This window comes from Carettochelys insculpta, chromosome 15, assembly GCF_033958435.1.
Source record: "Carettochelys insculpta isolate YL-2023 chromosome 15, ASM3395843v1, whole genome shotgun sequence".
Taxonomy (NCBI): Eukaryota; Metazoa; Chordata; order Testudines; family Carettochelyidae; genus Carettochelys; species Carettochelys insculpta.
In genome coordinates, this window is record NC_134151.1 from 1,162,464 (window position 1) to 1,179,247 (window position 16,784).

Consider the following 16,784-nt stretch of genomic DNA (forward strand, 5'->3'; position numbering starts at 1 on the left):
CAGAGCCGGGAGCCGTGTATCTGTGGGGCAGGGGTGGGGCGTCAGAGCTGGCCCACGGACGCTGTCTCTCTCCCAGGCGCTCTGTGCTGCCGTGGCAGGGCCCGGCCTGCTGAAGACGGTCCTGCAGTTCTTCTCGGCCCCCGAAGCCGGGCCAGCCACTGAGGCGGGGGGCTACAGAGGTGCCCAGGGGTCTGAGGTCTGGCAGAGCCCTGAAAGCAGCTGGCAAGGGAGCCATCCAGGTAACTGGGGACCTCCTCCCCTCCGACCCATGGTGTAGGGGCACTTCCCGCCACTGCCAGCCCCTGCCGAGATGCCGCCCCAGTGCTGCTGCCCCCTGCGCTGGGCAGCCCGGGCCGCCCGTTTCCCCTGGCACGTCGCAGGCACTAGAAGAGCCACGTGGCTCTGACCACAGTCAGTCACCTCATGACAGAGCCCACAGCGCTCCAGCTTCCTTGGGGTCCCCACTGTGCTCCCCGTGCCTCTGAGCCCCCTACCCCACAGGCCACTCACCCCCACCAATGCTGGGGCTGGTCAATGGGGTCTGGGCACTGGGCAGGGCACTGGGGTCGCCCTGGCCTCCGGCTGCCGGGCGCCGGGCCGGCCGACGGGGTGGGTCACTCAGCGATTGCCCGGGTGGTCCGTTCCCGCTGCGGCGCTCGGCAGATCGGCATGGGGGTAGATGAGCCTCGCCCTGGCCTAGTGCGGCTGGTCTCACTTTGCCGTGTCTGGCAGGGAATGCCCCTGGGCAGGTGCTGAGCCCCGAAGGGGTCTACAACGAGATCGCCCCGTCTGTGGCCCTCTGCGGCTACCTGTACAAGGCACCCGCCCTGGCCAAGCCCGCCGGGTCCAGGAAGAGCCGCGATGGTGAGTCTGGGCCAGGCCAGAGGGAGGCTGCTGGGCACCAGGGCCTGCCCTCACTGACCACGCGTCCTCTGCAGAGCTGCAGCGCATCTGGTGCTCGCTGGAGAAGTCGCTCCTCTTCTACGAGACGGACAAGAGTGCTGAGCCGCTGGGGAAGGTGGAGCTGGCCGACGTGGTCTCGCTGGGCGTGAGCTCGGTGAATGGCCCGGCCAGTCCTGGGCCTACAGACAGGTACCCAGCCCTGTGGGTAGAGGCCCCAGCTCCGGCCCCAGCCCCAGCCCGCCTGCCTTCTCCCAGCTCCGGGGCACTGGCTGGATCAGAGCTGTTACAGCAAGCGGCTGCGAGGCAGCGAGACCCCAGGCAGCGGTGCTGGCGTGGGAGAGGAGGCAGCCGCTTTGGGGTCCCCGTGACTGGGATGTGCATGGGGGGAGGGGCATTGGCGGTCGGTGCGACAGTGCCCTGACGCCGGGGGGTCCCTGCGGTGGGGGCTGGGCCTGCTGAATCCCCAGAGCTAGGCCATAGCCAGCCCCTCCCTCAAGATCACCCCGCTGCACCATGGGCTCTCCTGGTCTGTGCTCGGGGTCCCAGCCCCCCACCACCTCCCACCATCTGGAGCCCTCCCTCCCCTACCACGTGGTGCCCCGGGCCAGCTGGCTCCCTGAGCAGTGCCTGCGTGCACAGCAGGAGAGGCCCCGGACTCTGGGTGGGCGGCCGGGCACTGGGCCTGGGGAGTCCTGCCACCCTCCACCTCTGCCCGGCTCGCCAGGTTCCGCTTCTCCTTGGACCTCTTCCTGAGCGGCGACAGAATGCAGCAGCTGGGCGCCAACGGGCCGGACACCCTGCAGGCCTGGGCCAGTGCCATCGGCAAGGTGTGTGAGAGCGAGGCCCCGGCGCGGCGCGGCGCGGCGCGGCGCGGCGCAGTGCGTGTCTGCAGCCGGCAGGGAACAGCGCTGAGAGCTGCCTGCCTGGCCCAGCGCGCCCTGGCGTGCTGCCGGCTGCAGGGCTTGGACCCAGCCAGCACCCCCATCCCGCAAAAGGGGCCCAGTCCTCAGTCCTCCAGCCCGGCCCTGCTCCTGCTGTGCTCACACGCCGAGAGTGCTCGGCACTCATGCTATCCCCCTTGCAGGGGCATGGTCCTGCCCCTGTCCCCAGGCCCAGCCCTCTGCAGAGCCCACACCCCACGCGCCGCCTGGATCTCGCCCATCTCTCTCCGCAGTGGTTCACGCCGCTCAGCTGCCACTGCCTGCTGGCCTACGAGTTCCAGAGAGTGGGGCGGATGCGCTACCGATCCATGCTCAGTCCCGACCAGTGGCTGCAGGGCTTCTTCATCCTGCAGAAAGGCCACCTCTTCCTCTGCCCGGGGCAGGAGGGCGCCGCGGAGGACAGCATCAACCTCCGGAGGCTGCAGGAGCTCAGTGAGTACAGCCCTCGCCCTGGCACACCACAGCCGGGCTCCGCCCCAGAGAGGGCTGCATGCAGGGGCTGGCCCTGTGCTGCTGGGCCCCGTGCTGTTCACCCCCAGCCAGGCTCCACCCCAGAGAGGGCTGCATGCAGGGCTGGCTCCATGAGCCCTGTGCCGCCGGGGCCTGGTGCCGTTCACCCCCAGCCGGGCTCCACCCCAGAGAGGGCTGCATGCGGGGCTGGCTCCGTGAGCCCTGTGCCGCTGGGGCCTGGTGCTGTTCACCCCCCAGCCGGGCTCCACCCCAGAGAGGGCTGCATGCAGGGCTGGCTCCATGAGCCCTGTGCTGCCAGGCTCGGTGCTGTTCACCCCCAGCCAGGCTCCACCCCAGAGAGGGCTGCATGTGGGGCTGGCTCCGTGAGCCCTGTGCTGCTGGGGCCTGGTGCTGTTCACCCCCAGCCGGGCCCCACGCCAGAGAGGGCTGCATGCAGGGCTGGCTCCGTGAGCCCTGTGCCGCTGGGGCCTGGTGCCGTTCACCCCCCAGCCGGGCTCCACCCCAGAGAGGGCTGCATGCAGGGCTGGCTTCATGAGCCCTGTGCCACTGGGCCTGGTGCCATTCACCCCCAGCTGGGCTCCACCCCAGAGAGGGCTGCATGCGGGGCTGGCTCCGTGAGCCCTGTGCCGCTGGGGCCTGGTGCCGTTCACCCCCAGCCAGGCTCCACCCCAGAGAGGGCTGCATGCAGGGCTGGCTCCGTGAGCCCTGTGCCGCTGGGGCCTGGTGCTGTTCACCCCCCAGCCGGGCTCCACCCCAGAGAGGGCTGCATGCAGGGCTGGCTCCGTGAGCCCTGTGCTGCTGGGCCCGGTGCCGTTCACTCCCAGCCGGGCTCCACCCCAGAGAGGGCTGCATGCGGGGCTGGCTCCGTGAGCCCTGTGCTGCTGGGCCCGGTGCTGTTCACCCCCAGCCGGGCCCCACCCCAGAGAGGGCTGCATGCAGGGCTGGCTCAGTGATTGCATGTGAGCAGCCTGGGGCTCCTCCTGTCTGACTCTGGGGGGCCTGTTGAGGGTCAGTCCCTGGTTCCTGGGTGACATCGGTGCCTGAAGTCTCCGTTTGGTCTCGGGCAGGTGTGGTCCCGCACACTGAGGCGCCTGAGAAGAAGGAGGTGCTGATCCTGGTGGAGATGGGGAGGTGAGCTCTGCCAGGACATGGCACAAGATGGCCCCAGCCACCACCTCGTGGGTGCCTAGGGCTGACGAGCAGGACCCCTGCCCGGGAGGTGTTACTGCCCAGGGTCTGCAGCAGCCTGAGCCTGGGGGGATAGAGGCAGACAGTGGATTGCCAGGGAGCAGAGGCTGGCACAGCTGGGGGTAAGGGCTATGCTGTGTTCCCGGGGTCAGTGCAGGCTGAGCATCCCTCTGGGGTGCCCTGAGTCTCAGCCCAGGTTTCCCTTTGGGTGATCCCTCCCACTGCCCCTAGAGCCCCAAGTTCGCTGGGCCGGCCCAGGAGAACCCCCAGCCTCCACTAAAGGTTCCCCCTCTGCTGGGACTGGAGCCGGGGTCAGTGCCCACGGATAGGCCTCTCTGGGGCTGGCTGGCGCTTCTGTGCCTGCGCTGGAGCATCGGGGTGCAGTGGGGGAGGGGGAGCTGTGGGCAGGGTGAATGGGAGTCGGGCATTGGCTGGGTTTCACCCCCTGCTCTCTGCCCTGTCCTTAGGACCTTTTACCTGCAGGGGGTCTCGCAGCTGGACTTTGCCGCCTGGTGCACCGACATCCAGGCCTCAGCCGGGGGCCGGGGCAACGCCCTGCGTGACCAGCAGCTCAGCAGGACCGACATCCCCATCATCGTGGACAGCTGCATCGCCTTCATCACGCAGTACGGTGAGCGCCTCCTGCCGGGACCCTGCGCACGGCTCGCTGGCTCCACCGAGCCTCCCTGGGGCAGGGGCAGCCAGGCCAGGCACCGACCTCCCACCCACCCGCTGATCTGGGCTGCAGAGGGCAGCGAGGATCCCCCTGCCCGCCCCCCTCAGGGAACCAGTCTTGGGGGGCACACGCTGCCTCCCGTCCGCACCCAGCGCCCCACACTACGGCAAACTGCCCCGTGACGTGGCCTCGCTCTGCCCGCAGGCCTGCGGCACGAGGGCCTGTACCGCAAGAACGGGGCCAAGTCCCGCATCAAGGTGCTGATGGAGCAGTTCCGCAGGGACGCCCGCAACGTCAAGCTGCGCAGCGGCGACCACTTCCTGGAGGACGTGACCGACGTGCTGAAGCGATTCTTCCGGGAGCTCGAGGACCCCGTCTTCACTGCGGAGCTGCACCCCCAGTGGCAGGAGGCAGCAGGTACCCAGCGCCACACGGCCGCCTGGGCTCCTGCTCGCCCCTGCCTCCGGGGCAGACCTGGGCTGGCTGAGCCCTGGCATAGGGGCTGGGGCTGGGGCAGGGGGCTGCAGCACCCGCTGATTGGAGGAGGTTTCCGTGACACACCGCTTGGTTCCGTGGCATTCAGCGTCCCCACAGTACAAACGTTCCAGCCCCGCAGACTCTGGCTCATCCTCCCCACCCCAGCTCCGTCGCTGGCTGGAGGGCAGGACTCACCCCAGGCTGGGCTGCAGCCCGCACCCAGGAGGGGCAGGGCCGTGGGTGTGAGTGTGCGGGCGCCAGGGCACTGCTCCCTGCCAGCTCGCTGTGGCCTGGGGCCGCAGCCCTGCCCCCGTGGCAGTCCTGTCTCTGCCGCGTGGGTTGTGACCCTCTGCTTCCTCCAGCAATAGCCCCGAAGCCCCATCGGCTGGAACGCTACAAGGAGCTGATCAACCGCCTGCCCCGACTCAACCGCCGGACCCTGGCTGCGCTGATTGGTCACCTCTACCGGTCAGTGTGTCCCTCTGCGGTCAGCCGGGCAAGCCTCCAGGGACCCGGGGGAGCAGTGCAGGTGTGCCGTGGCCGGTCTGCCCCTCCAGCCTCCTGTGTCGCCAGGGCTGGCCAGCTCCGAGGGCGATCCAGAGAGAGGGCTGAGCGGATGGCCCTGGGACACCCCTTGTCTCTGGTCAGGATCCCTGAGCAGGACTCACCGGCTGGGAGGGTTGTGCAGTCTGCCCAGGGCAGGGCTTCCCCCGGACGGCGCATGTGACCAAAGGGAAGGGGCCTGGGCAGGTCTCACCGGTCACCACGGCCCATCTTGGGGGTTCGCTTCCAAGGGCGTCCCCCTTCTCCCCAGTTGCCATCCCCGGTTGTGGCTTGCCGGAGGCCTTGCACCTGCCTTTTGTTCCCATCTGCCCTGCGCCATCAGCAGCCTCCAGCCCCGGCCTGGTGCTGCGGGACGCCAGAGAGCAGGGCTGGTTAATTCTGCCCCGGTGCCACCTTTGCATGGTGGGACCGTTGCCCGGCGTGGGGCGGGAGCCCGCTGGGCAGGCAGCCTGCGCTCATGCGCCCTCGGAGGCCAGGCAGGGAAGAAGAAAAGGCAGGACCTCGCCGTGCCATGAATGGGCTAACGTCCCACGGGGGTGAGAGCAGGGCCCGGCGTGCGACCCAGGGCAGCGGGAGGGTGGTTGTGCGCGGCCCGGGGCTGGTGCTGCCACGCTGAGCTGGCTCTTTGGCTCCACACCCCGGCCCGCAGCGTGCAGAAATGCGCCGACTTCAATCACATGAGCACCAAGAACCTGGCCCTGCTCTTCGCGCCCAGTCTCTTCCAGACCGACGGCAAAGGGGAGCACGAGGTCAAGGTCATGGAGGACCTGATTGACAGCTATGTCCGCATTTTCAACGTAAGCCCCGCCCCTGCTCTGCCCTCCCCTCCCAACCCCCACGCGGCCCCCCCCTCACACCGCTTCTCTCGCCGGCAGATTGACGAGGAGCAGGTGTCGCAGATGGAGCTGGAGAACAGCCTCATCACCACCTGGCGGGATGTGCAGGTACGGGCCCCGCGCGCTCCTGGGTCTGGGCTCCTTCTCTGACCAGGCCCATGCATGAGGGGCGGGGAATGGATGGAGCGCAGCCCTCCCGGCCCAGGCCTAGCCAGTAGAGCTGGAACAAAGCTTGGGGGGCAGGGTGCTGAGCTGCGCCCCCTCCCCGGCTTACCCCATTTGCACCCCCCACCATCCCAGGCTGGGGGCCACTGCCGAGCCCAGGGAGCAGGATGCACAGCCTGCAGGGAGGCCGGGCAACAGTGGAGCCTGTAGGGCTGGTGTCCAGGACTCCGGGCGATGGCAGGGCCTCCACGTAGTGCTGGTGGCTGGGATCCCAGCGGGGGGTGTAAAATCTGGGGGGCAGCTGTAGCCCCCCGTCACGTGACTGGACTTTCATATTGGATATGGAAGCCATTTATGCGTCCAGTGTATCTGTTAGCCCCAAACAGTGTGTGCAGTGTCCAATGAAAGCTGAGGAGGCCCTGAGCCTGCGTGTGCCACTTCCATGGCTGTATCGTGTTTGTAGGACGAGTCAGAGGTGTTAGCTCTGTCGCTGGGTTAGAAATGTTCCAGTGCTAGGGTTCACAATGGGAGGTGGATCTCCACCCCAGCCAGGGCCCTGCGCCAAACAATGGGATGGAAACCTGGTGCTCAGACGTCGGATCCACATCTCAGAAATGTGGACCCTGTCAGTGGAATGCAGCCAACTGCAAGGTGACCTGGGCTGAGCAACAGAATCGAAATCAGATGCCGAGACATCCGTCCCACCTGCCATGTAACTGACTGGGGCGGGCTGGCCAAACCAGCGACCAAGGGCAGTTGGCCACAGCGGCTCACCTGGGTCAGATGACATTGACCCTCAAGGGCCTGATGGGAGGGAGAAGGGGCTTTGTCCCAACACAAGAAAACTGAGGTGGACCTAACAGCATCCGTCTTGGCCTCGGCCTCTTGTTGTTTGTTCTGGTTCCTGTTCCGAGGATCTGTGTTCCAGCGTGCTGTCTCCAGCTCGCTGGAGCGAAATTCTCGGTAATGAAAGCTCTGTGCCCTGGAGTCTTACCCCTTCTGGGGTGGACTTTTGGAGGCTTTCAAGAATCGGCACAGGACATGGCTGGCTGCATCAACAGCTGTAATGGGTGTGTGTGAAGTGTCGCTTTAACAACTTTTCTCTCTAGCCCTGCTCTTTCTTGCTGTGTAAATAAACTTTAGCCCTTTAGATCTGAAGGATTTGGGCATTTGTGTTTTGTTTTGGGTAAGATCTAAGTGTATATTGACCAGAGTCTGGCTGGACCCTTTTGAGGCCTGGAAGAATCTGTGTGGAGTTGGTGAAATAGGTTTAAGAACCTTTCACCTGAGTTTGGGGTTGCTGGTCTGGGCTGGTGCAGCAGCTGGGAAGTCTGTGGGTTTGCTTGTGTGGCTTCTGTTTGGCCACTGGGGCTGGCAGAGGTGCTGTGGGGGCTGGTTGGATTTGCCTCGGTGAGAAGGAAATCCCAGCTGGGGGCTGTGAGTGGCCCAGATTTAAGCAAAGGCACCTGGAGTGATTTCTCCAGCTGTGCCCAGAAACCCCGTCCTATCATACCCTCCCCTACATCTGCAAGCAGGTCACCTCTCACAGAGCCTCCCCGAAGTCCTGTCTGCCCCTCTTCCTGGCAGGCGTCCAGCCTGCTCTGTAACCTGCCCTTCTCACCCTGGCACTGGTCGCAGCGTGCAGCTGCTCTGGGCACAAGCATCTGCTCTCCCAGCTCTCTTCTTCACATGCTGAGTGCAGCTGGCGGAGCTCCCCTGCTGCCTGCCCAGCCCAGCGCAGCAGCAATGCGTCCAGATGCTGCCCACCCTCTGCCCTTCTCCCTGCAGCTCTCGCAGGCTGGAGATCTCATCCTGGAGGTTTACCTGGAACAGAAGCTGCCTGACTGCTGTGTCACCCTGAAGGTGAGAGTGGGCCTGGCCTGGCTGTGGGCTGGGCGAGGCCTCGGCGGGCAGAGCTGCCTGGCTGCGTGGGGGAGCCTGCCAGTGCCAGTGGGGAGGGGTGCCACGCACCAGCAGCCCGACTCGTCGGTGCGCAGAGGACTCGGGTCAGCCCTGGCCCTGGGCAGGGACCCGGCCCGAGACGGTCTCTGCGCGTGCCCCCAGGTGTCACCCAGCATGACTGCGGAGGAGCTGACCAACCACGTCCTGGAGATGCGCAACGTGTCTTCCAGCCTGGACATCTGGCTGACCTTTGAGGCGCTGGAGAACGGCGAGCTGGGTGAGTTGGGGGCCACCGTCTGCCGAGGCAGGCCCAGCCCCTTGGCAGGAGCTGGGCCAGCTGTGTCTGTGTTGCCCAGGGTGCAAACGCCTCTCCCCTGCCTAGAGCGCCCGCTGCACCCCAAGGAGAAGGTCCTGGAGCAGGCTCTGCAGTGGTGCAAGCTGCTGGAACCCAGCACCGCCTACCTGCTGGTGAGGAAGGTTCCCATTGGAGAAGGCAGCTGTCTCTTCACAGGTGAGCGCTGCCCGCTTGGCCTGGGCTGCTCGGCCGTGTGAGCTGGGCTCTTCCTCCGAGAAGGTGGAGCGTGCACAGTGCGGCCAGCCCCCGCTGCCCCCACGGCCCTTGCCCAGCCCCGGGTCCCGCCCCCGCTGCCCCCACGGCCCTGGCACAGCCCCAGGCCCCGCCCCCGCTGCCCCCACGGCCCTGGCACAGCCCCAGGCCCCGCCCCCGCTGCCCCCGGCCCTTGCCCAGCCCCAGGCCCTGCCCCCGCTGCCCCCACGGCCCTGGCACAGCCCCAGGCCCCGCCCCCGCTGCCTCCCCGGCCCTGGCACAGCCCCAGGCCCCGCCCCCGCTGCCTCCCCAGCCCTGGCACAGCCCCAGGCCCCGCCCCCGCTGCCCCCACGGCCCTTGCCCAGCCCCAGGCCCCGCCCCCGCTGCCTCCCCGGCCCTGGCACAGCCCCAGGCCCCGCCCCCGCTGCCCCCACGGCCCTTGCCCAGCCCCAGGCCCCGCCCCCGCTGCCTCCCCGGCCCTGGCACAGCCCCAGGCCCCGCCCCCACTGCCCCCACGGCCCTGGCACAGCCCCAGGCCCCGCCCCCGCTGCCTCCCCGGCCCTGGCACAGCTCCCCTTGCCTGTGGCCCCAGTCTGGCACTGCCTGGCCCAGGTCCAGCCCGGCCTGGGCCCCGGAGAGAGTGCCGGCTGTGCCCTGTGCTGAGCTGCCTGCAGCCGGGCCGGCGGTGCTGCTGGGAGGTGCAGGCTGGGAGCGGATGCGAAGCCGCTCACTGTCAGCGACACCTGAGCCAGGCAGCGCTGCGAAGCAGTGGCTCCCGCATCGCCCCTCGTGGGGCAGGGCTCAGGCAAGGGGGGCCGGGGCCTCCCCCCAGCTCCTACTATCTGCCCTCCCAAGCCCGGCCTGCTGCTGCCCGGCCCGGCCCGGCCAAGCAGCCCTGACCCGTCGCTGCCCCGCCGCGCAGGTGCCAAGCGCCCCAGTCCCAAGTGCGGGCCGCTCAGGTGCCGGGAGGAGCCCCCCAAGCTGCTGGGCTGCAAGTTTCAGGAGCGATACTTCGTGGTGCAGGATCACAGGCTGCTGCAGCTGAAGGAGAAGAGGGTAAAGCAGGAGCCGGCCTGGCCGAGGCGTAGGCAGTGCTGGGCTGGCGGGGGGCTGCCCGGGCCAGGGTCCGAGCCGACCCCGACGCAAAGCGGGCTGGCAGCCGGGGGCGGGGCCAGGGCACCTGGCTGGAGCCGGCGGTTCTGTGCCGCACTGGACGCGCTCTGGGCCATTCCCGCTCGGTGGGATGGGCAGGGAACGCCCACGGGGAGGGCGCGTCCCAGCACTCGCAGAGCCCACCAGGGGCCTTGGTCGCCGCACCCCAGGCCCCCACGTCCCCTTCCGCAATGGGGCCCGGCCGGGGGGCCCGGGGGGAGGAGAGGGAGGGAGGGGCGCCGGCGCCGGGGCGGGCGGAGGGTGCTGGGGGCACTGCCGCCGGCCAGGGGTGCTGTCTGCAGCCAGGGCTGAGCACCCGGCTCTTGTTCCAGAGCGCCCGGCCGGAGCGGGAATGGCCCCTGGACCAGGCCAAGGTTTACATGGGGATTCGGAAGAAGCTGAAGCCACCGTCCCAGTAAGAGTCAGGGCCCAGGAGTGGCACCCTCCGAGTGGTGACACCCGCCCTGCCGCCCCACTGCGGCCCTGTGTGCCTGGCCCGGCCCGGCCCTGCAGCCCCACTGCTGCCCTGTGTGCCCGGCCCTGCCCAGCCCTGCCCTGCAGCCCCACTGCTGCCCTGTGTGCCCGGCCCTGCCCAGCCCTGCCCTGCAGCCCCACTGTGGCCCTGTGGGCCCGGCCCGGCCCGGCCCTGCCCTGCCCAGCCCTGCCCTGCAGCCCCACTGCTGCCCTGTGTGCCCGGCCCTGCCCAGCCCTGCCCTGCAGCCCCACTGTGGCCCTGTGTGCCCGGCCCGGCCCGGCCCTGCCCTGCCCTGCCCTGCAGCCCCACTGCTGCCCTGGGTGCCCGGCTCTGCCCCGCCCTGCAGCCCCACTGCGGCCCTGGGTGCCCAGCCCTGCCCCACCCTGCAGCCCCAGTGTGACCCCAGCAAGACAGAGCCCATTTCACCCCCTTGTGCCAGAGGAGCTGTAACCCCATCACCCCTCTGCTGCCCTGCCCCAGGCCCAGCCCCACCACTAGCCTGGCAGGAGCCTGTCCACCTGCCCCACCCGGCAACCCAGCAACCCCTGCCATCCATCGCTCCGGTGCCAGCACTCACCCTGGCCTGACGGCGCCTCCGTCCTCTGCTCTAGGTGGGGATTCACGCTGGTCCTGGATAAGCTGCAGCTGTGAGTATTGCATGGGCTCCCCTGGCCCCACTCCTGGGCCGTCGAGCGCTGCTGGCCTGGGTCCAGCCCCTGCTCCCCTCTTTTGGCCGGAGTCCCCAGCCAGGCCAACTTCCTGCTGCCTGGGCCCTGCTCACTGCTCTCCATGCCCCGGGCCAGTGAGCACCGCCCCGAGCACTGCCCCTGCCCCTGGCCCTGGCCCTGCCCCTGGCCCAGCCCAGCCCCTGGCCCAGCCCAGCCCCTGGGGTGTTAGCTGGGGATGCTGATAAGATGCAGGGCGTGTCCCTTCCCTTTCCCCTCCGGCCTGGCCAGGGAGCCCTGTGCCGTGCTCGTCACCCCACCCTGCTGCCCTCCGGGTCCCTGGGCTGCAGCCTGGGAGTGCCACACTGCCCTCAGCTGGCCCCCTCCCAGCTGAGTCTGGGGCCCAGAGGCACCTCCCAGAGCTGGCAGGCGAGGCTCAGCCGCAGGCTGGCTCCTGCCACACACTGGGGACGGCACCAGCCCAGCGCTCTCAACGCTAACTGGGGGAGGGGCTGGCGCCACTTGCCAGCCCGGGGGTGAGCTGCCCCCCTGCTGGGCTCACAGACCACTGCCCCGTCTGGGGACCATCCCCTTGGCCGTGGGTGGGGCCCATGACCGTGCACGGCCCTGGTGGCACCTCACCACGTGGGCGCCTGCAGGGGCCGTGTCCAGCGGGGATCTGCTCTGGCTCCACAGGTCCCTGGTGTGTGCAGGGCAGGCCGAGCTGTGGGACTGGACCACCAGCATTCTGAAAGCCCAGGTGGGTGAGCGCGGTGCGGCGCGGCGCGGCGCGGCAGCGGGCGGGGGCGGGGAATGCCCAGCACTGACCCGTTGGGCTCCCTTGCAGCATGACGACCTGCACCCAGTGATCCTGCGCCGGCGTTCCTCCTGCGACCTCACCAAGCAGAAGTTCGGCACCATGCCCCTCATCCCTCTGCAGGGAGACAGCACCGACGCCACCATGCTCTCCGCCAACCAGACCCTGGTAAGGCCGCCCCGCCCTGCAGCCCCAGACACCCCGAGGAGCGCCAGGGCAGCGGCTGGTGTGAGTGGGGCGGGGGCCGTGTGCGGGGCCGGGTCCATGCAGGGTCCCAGCCCTGCTGCGCTGGGGGATGCGCCCTCCCCCCACACGTAGCAGCGTGTCTTGCCTGCCCCCCACCCTGCAGCCACCCCCATTTCCAGCGCCCGCTTACCCTGCCCGTCTCCCTTTGTAGCGCCGCCTGCACGCGCGAAGGACTTTGTCTATGTTCTTTGTAAGTACCTGCACGTGGGCTGCATGTTTCCCCGCGTGCCTCGCCTGGTCCCCGGAGCCTGCGCTAGCTGCCCACCCAGCATGTGCCTTGCCCAGAGGCTGTGCGTGGCCTGGGAAGTGGCGGGCCGAGTCCCCGTCCCTCCCCACTCAAGGCAGGGAGGGAGCTCTGGCACCCTGTTCCTGGCCCACTCAGCTCCCTAGAGCCCCTGCCCAGCCACTGGGGCCCGGCGGACCCTTTGCTGCTCCAAATGGCTGTTACTGTGCACTGCCCGGCAGCTGCCATGTCCCAGCCCAGAGGTGGGCGGGAGCAGCTCCCCTAACAAGCACGGTCCCGTGCTCCCTGCCGGCGCAGAGCGTGCCCGAGCATCCTGTGCCTCTCAGGCCCACCACGGTAGGGCTCCCACGGGAGTGGGGGCAGCAGAACAGGGCTGTTTTCCTCCCCCGCCCATCGGCAGCTGGCTGAGCATGCGTGGAGGGTGCATGCGGGGGGGGCGCTGGTTTGCATGGCCTCTGCAGTGCCCCACGCCCAACCCCACACGCGGGAAGGAGCCAGGCGGCGGCAGGGCCTGGCCCTCGGAATGGCTTCGACTGACCCCACCAAGTGCCAGCGGGCAGACGTTCTGCCAGCCGCCTGCCTTGGAAGCAGCCTGGGGAGCCAGCTGGCGGGGGGCGCAGCGTATCTCGCACTCCCTGCCTGGGGGTCACTGCCCTGCTGGCACCATGCCAGTCGCAGGCAGGGACACCAGCGCTCCTGGCCAGCAGGTCTAGGCCTAGGACAGCTGGTCACGCCGCCTCGGCCTGGCACTGGTGCCCCGGGAGGTCTGGCTGGGCGGCCATTGAGAGTGGCGGGAGGCTGTGTGGGTCAGACCTTGGCACCAGCCCCCACTGCTCCCAGCCTTGTGTGGGGCAGGCGCAGAACTGGCAGCGGAGGGACCCTGGCTGGCAGTGGGGCTGGAGACCCCCCTCCCGCCTAAGCAGCCTGGGGCTCTCCCTACTCCCCCGTGCTCGCTGGCATCCCGGCCCTGCAGACACCGGCTGCTCCTGGGCGCGCCTGCCCCTGGCCTGGCAGAGGGGTCAGTGCTGTGCAGTGCCAGGGCCCTCACGTCTCCCTTGGCCTTGCCCAGCCCATGAAGATGCACCAGGACTCGGTGGAGGAGCAGCAGGAGGTGGAGGCGGAGCCAGTGTACGAGGAGGTGGGCGGGCTCCCGGCACAGGACGGTGGCCGCCAGCTCGAACCCGGCCAGGTACCCGCTGTGGACAGATCCAAGAAGCCAGCACTGTTCCCTGGGTGGCCTCTCAGCTCGGAGCAGAGGGGGCCCGGCACTCCCGTCACCAAGTCCATCTCCCTGGAAAGGGGCCTGAACCTGGAGCCGGACAGGGCCCCCGAGTGGGACAGGGCCCCCGGGCTGCGAGACACCCAGACGGCCTCGCTGGAGAGACACATGGAGCTGCCCCACCCGTGGCCGGCCCTGGGGCAGGAGCTGCGGCCGGCCCTGCTGCCCCTGGCGCCGGCCACCATCCCTGAGCCCCTGCAAGACAGCGCCAGGAAGCGGAGTGTCCAGCTGCCCTCGCCCGCCAGCGAGAGGCTCATGCAGGAGCTCAGCACCATCCTGCTCAAGAAGAACGAGTGCCAGGTGTCCAGCCCCGGGCAGCAGGTGACGTGACCTGGTGTGGCAGGCTGGGCCCCAGGGCACTCTGGACACTGCCCCGCTGCCTGCCTGGCATTCCCAGCCTGGCTGCCAGGCCCCTGCCGCCCCTCCATGGAGCTCAGCGAGTCCCCTCAGACTGGGCCCAGCCACGCCGAGTGCCGGCTCCATGTGCTTGTCGGGGGTGGGGGCACTGGCTCGGCCCCCCTTGCCACCCAGGGCCTGAAGCCTGCCGGGGCCGGAGGAGGGCCCAGGCTGGAACCCAGCTCTGTAAGGCACAGGGCGGATCCCAAGGAGGGAAACACAGAAACTACATGACAGGAAGCCGGCGAATTTCTGCGGCTTGCTGGATGTCTGCGGGGGAGGCAGGAACGTCTGTCTGTCCGTCTGTCTGGTGGGCCCAGAGAGCACGGTGTCTGCAGGGGAGGTGCGTGTGATTGGCGTGTGCGCAGAGCCTGCACGGGCTGTGTGTGACAGCGCTGTGGTTTGTGTGTGTGCAGGGCTGGTGCCGGATGTGTGTGATGGTTGCGTGTAGTTTGAGAGAACAGGGCCTGCACCGGCTGCGTGTGGGGTGCCCGTGCGGGACCGGTGTTAGGGCTGCGTGTGGCTCCCCGTCCATGCAGGTTGTAGCACTGAGGGGCTGCCTTCCTGCAGGAGGAGGGGCCAGAACTGAAGGGGAGGTTGGAGAAGGCCCCTCCTCTCAGTGCCTGTCGAGGTGCAATATGTAGGGGGGTTCTGTGTAGAGATGAGAGTGCCAGCCTGGGCAAATGGCTTAGAACCAGACCACTTGCAGCCCAGCCTGGTATTTCTTCCTTAGTGAGGCAACCAAACCAGCCACATAAGCCCCTCTACCGGCCCGAAGCTACGCAAGCAAAGCCACGGATTCCCCAGCTGCTCCTAATCCCAAACCAGCAACAGGCGAGAGGTGGTGACAGCCTGTTTCTCCACACCCACGTGGATTCTTCCAGGCCCCAAAGGGTCCAGCCACATTGCCAGGTCAGCACAGACTTAGATCTTGCCCAAAGCAGCACGCTGGGCCCGTCCTTTGGGTTCTAAAGTGGAAAGGTTTATTACAGAAAGACAGACAGAAAACGGTGCAAGAGAAAATGTGGCAGTGTCATATTACACATGCCAGTTACAGCTCTGGATGCAGGGTACCGCCCAAGACAGAAGCTGCTGTCTTGAAATCAAGTCTGAAAATGCATCCTCTGGGGGATGGATCCCCAGTCCACACAGGTTTAGTTCACAGCAGATGTGGCAAACTGCTTCCCCAACGGCGGCTGAGAGCAGAGGTTTGAGGACTGCCACTGCCAGGGTCACCTTTATCGGCGTGCCCTGTGGCGGGAGAAACCCCTTTAGTCACGTAGGCAAGGGAGAGTTACACGCTGAGGTTCCTGCCCTTCCCCTGCTGGGTCCTGTGCCACTGGCCCGTTCCCAGGAGATACGTCCGTCACACTCATAGCACGGGGGTTTGAAGTCTGAATCTGTTCAGCTCACTTCCTGGCTGGGAGGAGGCTGCGCTCACCCTTTGCTCTACGAGATTCCTGCTGCAGGTGCAGAGCTAAGAGCTCTAACTGCACTTACTCCCATGGCACAGACATGCAAGCAGCATAAACAGACTCAGCGACTCACTGGCTCTCAGCAGCCACCTGCCTTGGCCCACCTGGCACAAGAGCTGGTGCAAGCTTAGCACAGTGCTCACAGAAACGGTTTTGTATTCATTATAACGACCTGGTAACGTTGCCTGCGAGCCCTGGCCTGTGGGTGGAGGGGGCCCTGGGACGGGCCCAGCAGCACGAGAGCCTCCCGAGAAGAGGGGCTCGGGGGGGTGGGGGGCAGTAGCCAAGGCCAGGGAGCGGCCCAGCAATGTCCTCCACACCTCCATCTCTGTGCACGTGCTGTGGGGCAAGGCCAGGCTGTGGGTATTTGTACCCATCCCTTCCGCCTGCAGTGCAAATAAAGGCTTTTGCGCAGCCTGAGGGTTTGACTACCGGGAGCTGAGTTGCACGGGGTGGGGGAGGGGAGGCCTGGCATGGGCAGAGGCAGCTGGAAGTGTGCCGGGGGTGTGGGGCGCTGGGAGCGATGGTGCCAGGGAAGGAGCTGCTCTGGGGCATGGGGGTGGGGGCTTTCCCCGAGCACCTCTTCAGACATTGCTTCTCCCAGCGCCTGCGAGGGTCTGGGCCAGACCCAGAGGAGCAGGACGCTGCTGGCCGCCCTCTTCTGGCTGTAGTGGCGTGAGGACGCGGCCGGCACTGGGCTGATGGGCTACCCCTGCGCCCCACGGCACAGGCTGGGTCGAGAAGCAGCCAGAACCCCCATGGCTGCGCAGGGGCAGCCTGCAGCAGTGTGGCACTGGGAGACCAGCCAACTCCCAGGCCCCCACTTCCTCCGAGGGCGGCCCTGCAGGGCATGGCGACGGTGGCCCAGCTCGGCGGGGGCAGGCACAGGCCGCCACAGCAAGCCGGGGGTCTGGCAGCAGCACTGCACTGGCTTCACACCTCCAGCTCAGCTCTGGGCTGGGCGGCCGCTGGAGTAGCCGAGATGCTGGCGGGGGGTAAGAGGGGTTCCCAGGCCCTGCACCCCGTCCCCGGCAGGGAGCACAGACGGTTTATTGACTGACAGGGCACAGCCTAGTCCAGGCTTCTCAGTACAGCAGCCAGAAAGCGCCAGTCCAGGCCAGTCCAGTCCATTGTGGGGAGGGGCCCCTCTGTCTCTGCCCCTGCCCAGGCTGACTGTCTTCCCGCTCCCACCTCCATGCAAAGCGCCCAGCCACTGCCACGTGTGCTGACCGCATGGGGGGAGCGAAGGGGGCACCCGGGACCACTCAGCAACGCTGCAGCGGGTCAGCGCGTGGCCACCAACTGGGGGACAAAGGCCCACCCGCGCTTTGGCCCAGGAGGGGCGGGGTGGGCTGGGGCAGGGGC

The 16,784-nt window shown here is 68.0% G+C and overlaps 1 protein-coding gene across 4 annotated transcripts in view; it reads left to right on the forward strand.

Annotated features, from left to right (window-relative positions):
- The window catches only part of ARAP3 (ArfGAP with RhoGAP domain, ankyrin repeat and PH domain 3), a 34,897-nt gene extending 19,039 nt beyond the window's left edge, over nt 1–15,858 (forward strand). For 3 of the 4 annotated variants that reach the window (XM_075010186.1, XM_075010184.1, XM_075010185.1), the window contains exons 14-34: nt 77–239; nt 733–864; nt 939–1,092; nt 1,628–1,730; nt 2,078–2,276; nt 3,383–3,446; nt 3,971–4,134; nt 4,384–4,596; nt 5,019–5,124; nt 5,870–6,017; nt 6,096–6,164; nt 8,010–8,084; nt 8,286–8,400; nt 8,506–8,634; nt 9,593–9,726; nt 10,155–10,237; nt 10,909–10,944; nt 11,659–11,722; nt 11,810–11,947; nt 12,177–12,215; nt 13,339–15,858. In XM_075010186.1, the coding sequence (XP_074866287.1) occupies nt 77–239; nt 733–864; nt 939–1,092; nt 1,628–1,730; nt 2,078–2,276; nt 3,383–3,446; nt 3,971–4,134; nt 4,384–4,596; nt 5,019–5,124; nt 5,870–6,017; nt 6,096–6,164; nt 8,010–8,084; nt 8,286–8,400; nt 8,506–8,634; nt 9,593–9,726; nt 10,155–10,237; nt 10,909–10,944; nt 11,659–11,722; nt 11,810–11,947; nt 12,177–12,215; nt 13,339–13,878 (2,868 nt within the window). In that variant the 3' untranslated portion in view covers nt 13,879–15,858. The remainder of the gene's footprint in view (nt 1–76; nt 240–732; nt 865–938; nt 1,093–1,627; nt 1,731–2,077; nt 2,277–3,382; nt 3,447–3,970; nt 4,135–4,383; nt 4,597–5,018; nt 5,125–5,869; nt 6,018–6,095; nt 6,165–8,009; nt 8,085–8,285; nt 8,401–8,505; nt 8,635–9,592; nt 9,727–10,154; nt 10,238–10,908; nt 10,945–11,658; nt 11,723–11,809; nt 11,948–12,176; nt 12,216–13,338) is intronic. The other variant, XM_075010187.1, reaches the window with a different exon arrangement.
- The last annotated feature ends 926 nt before the right edge of the window (nt 15,859–16,784 follow it).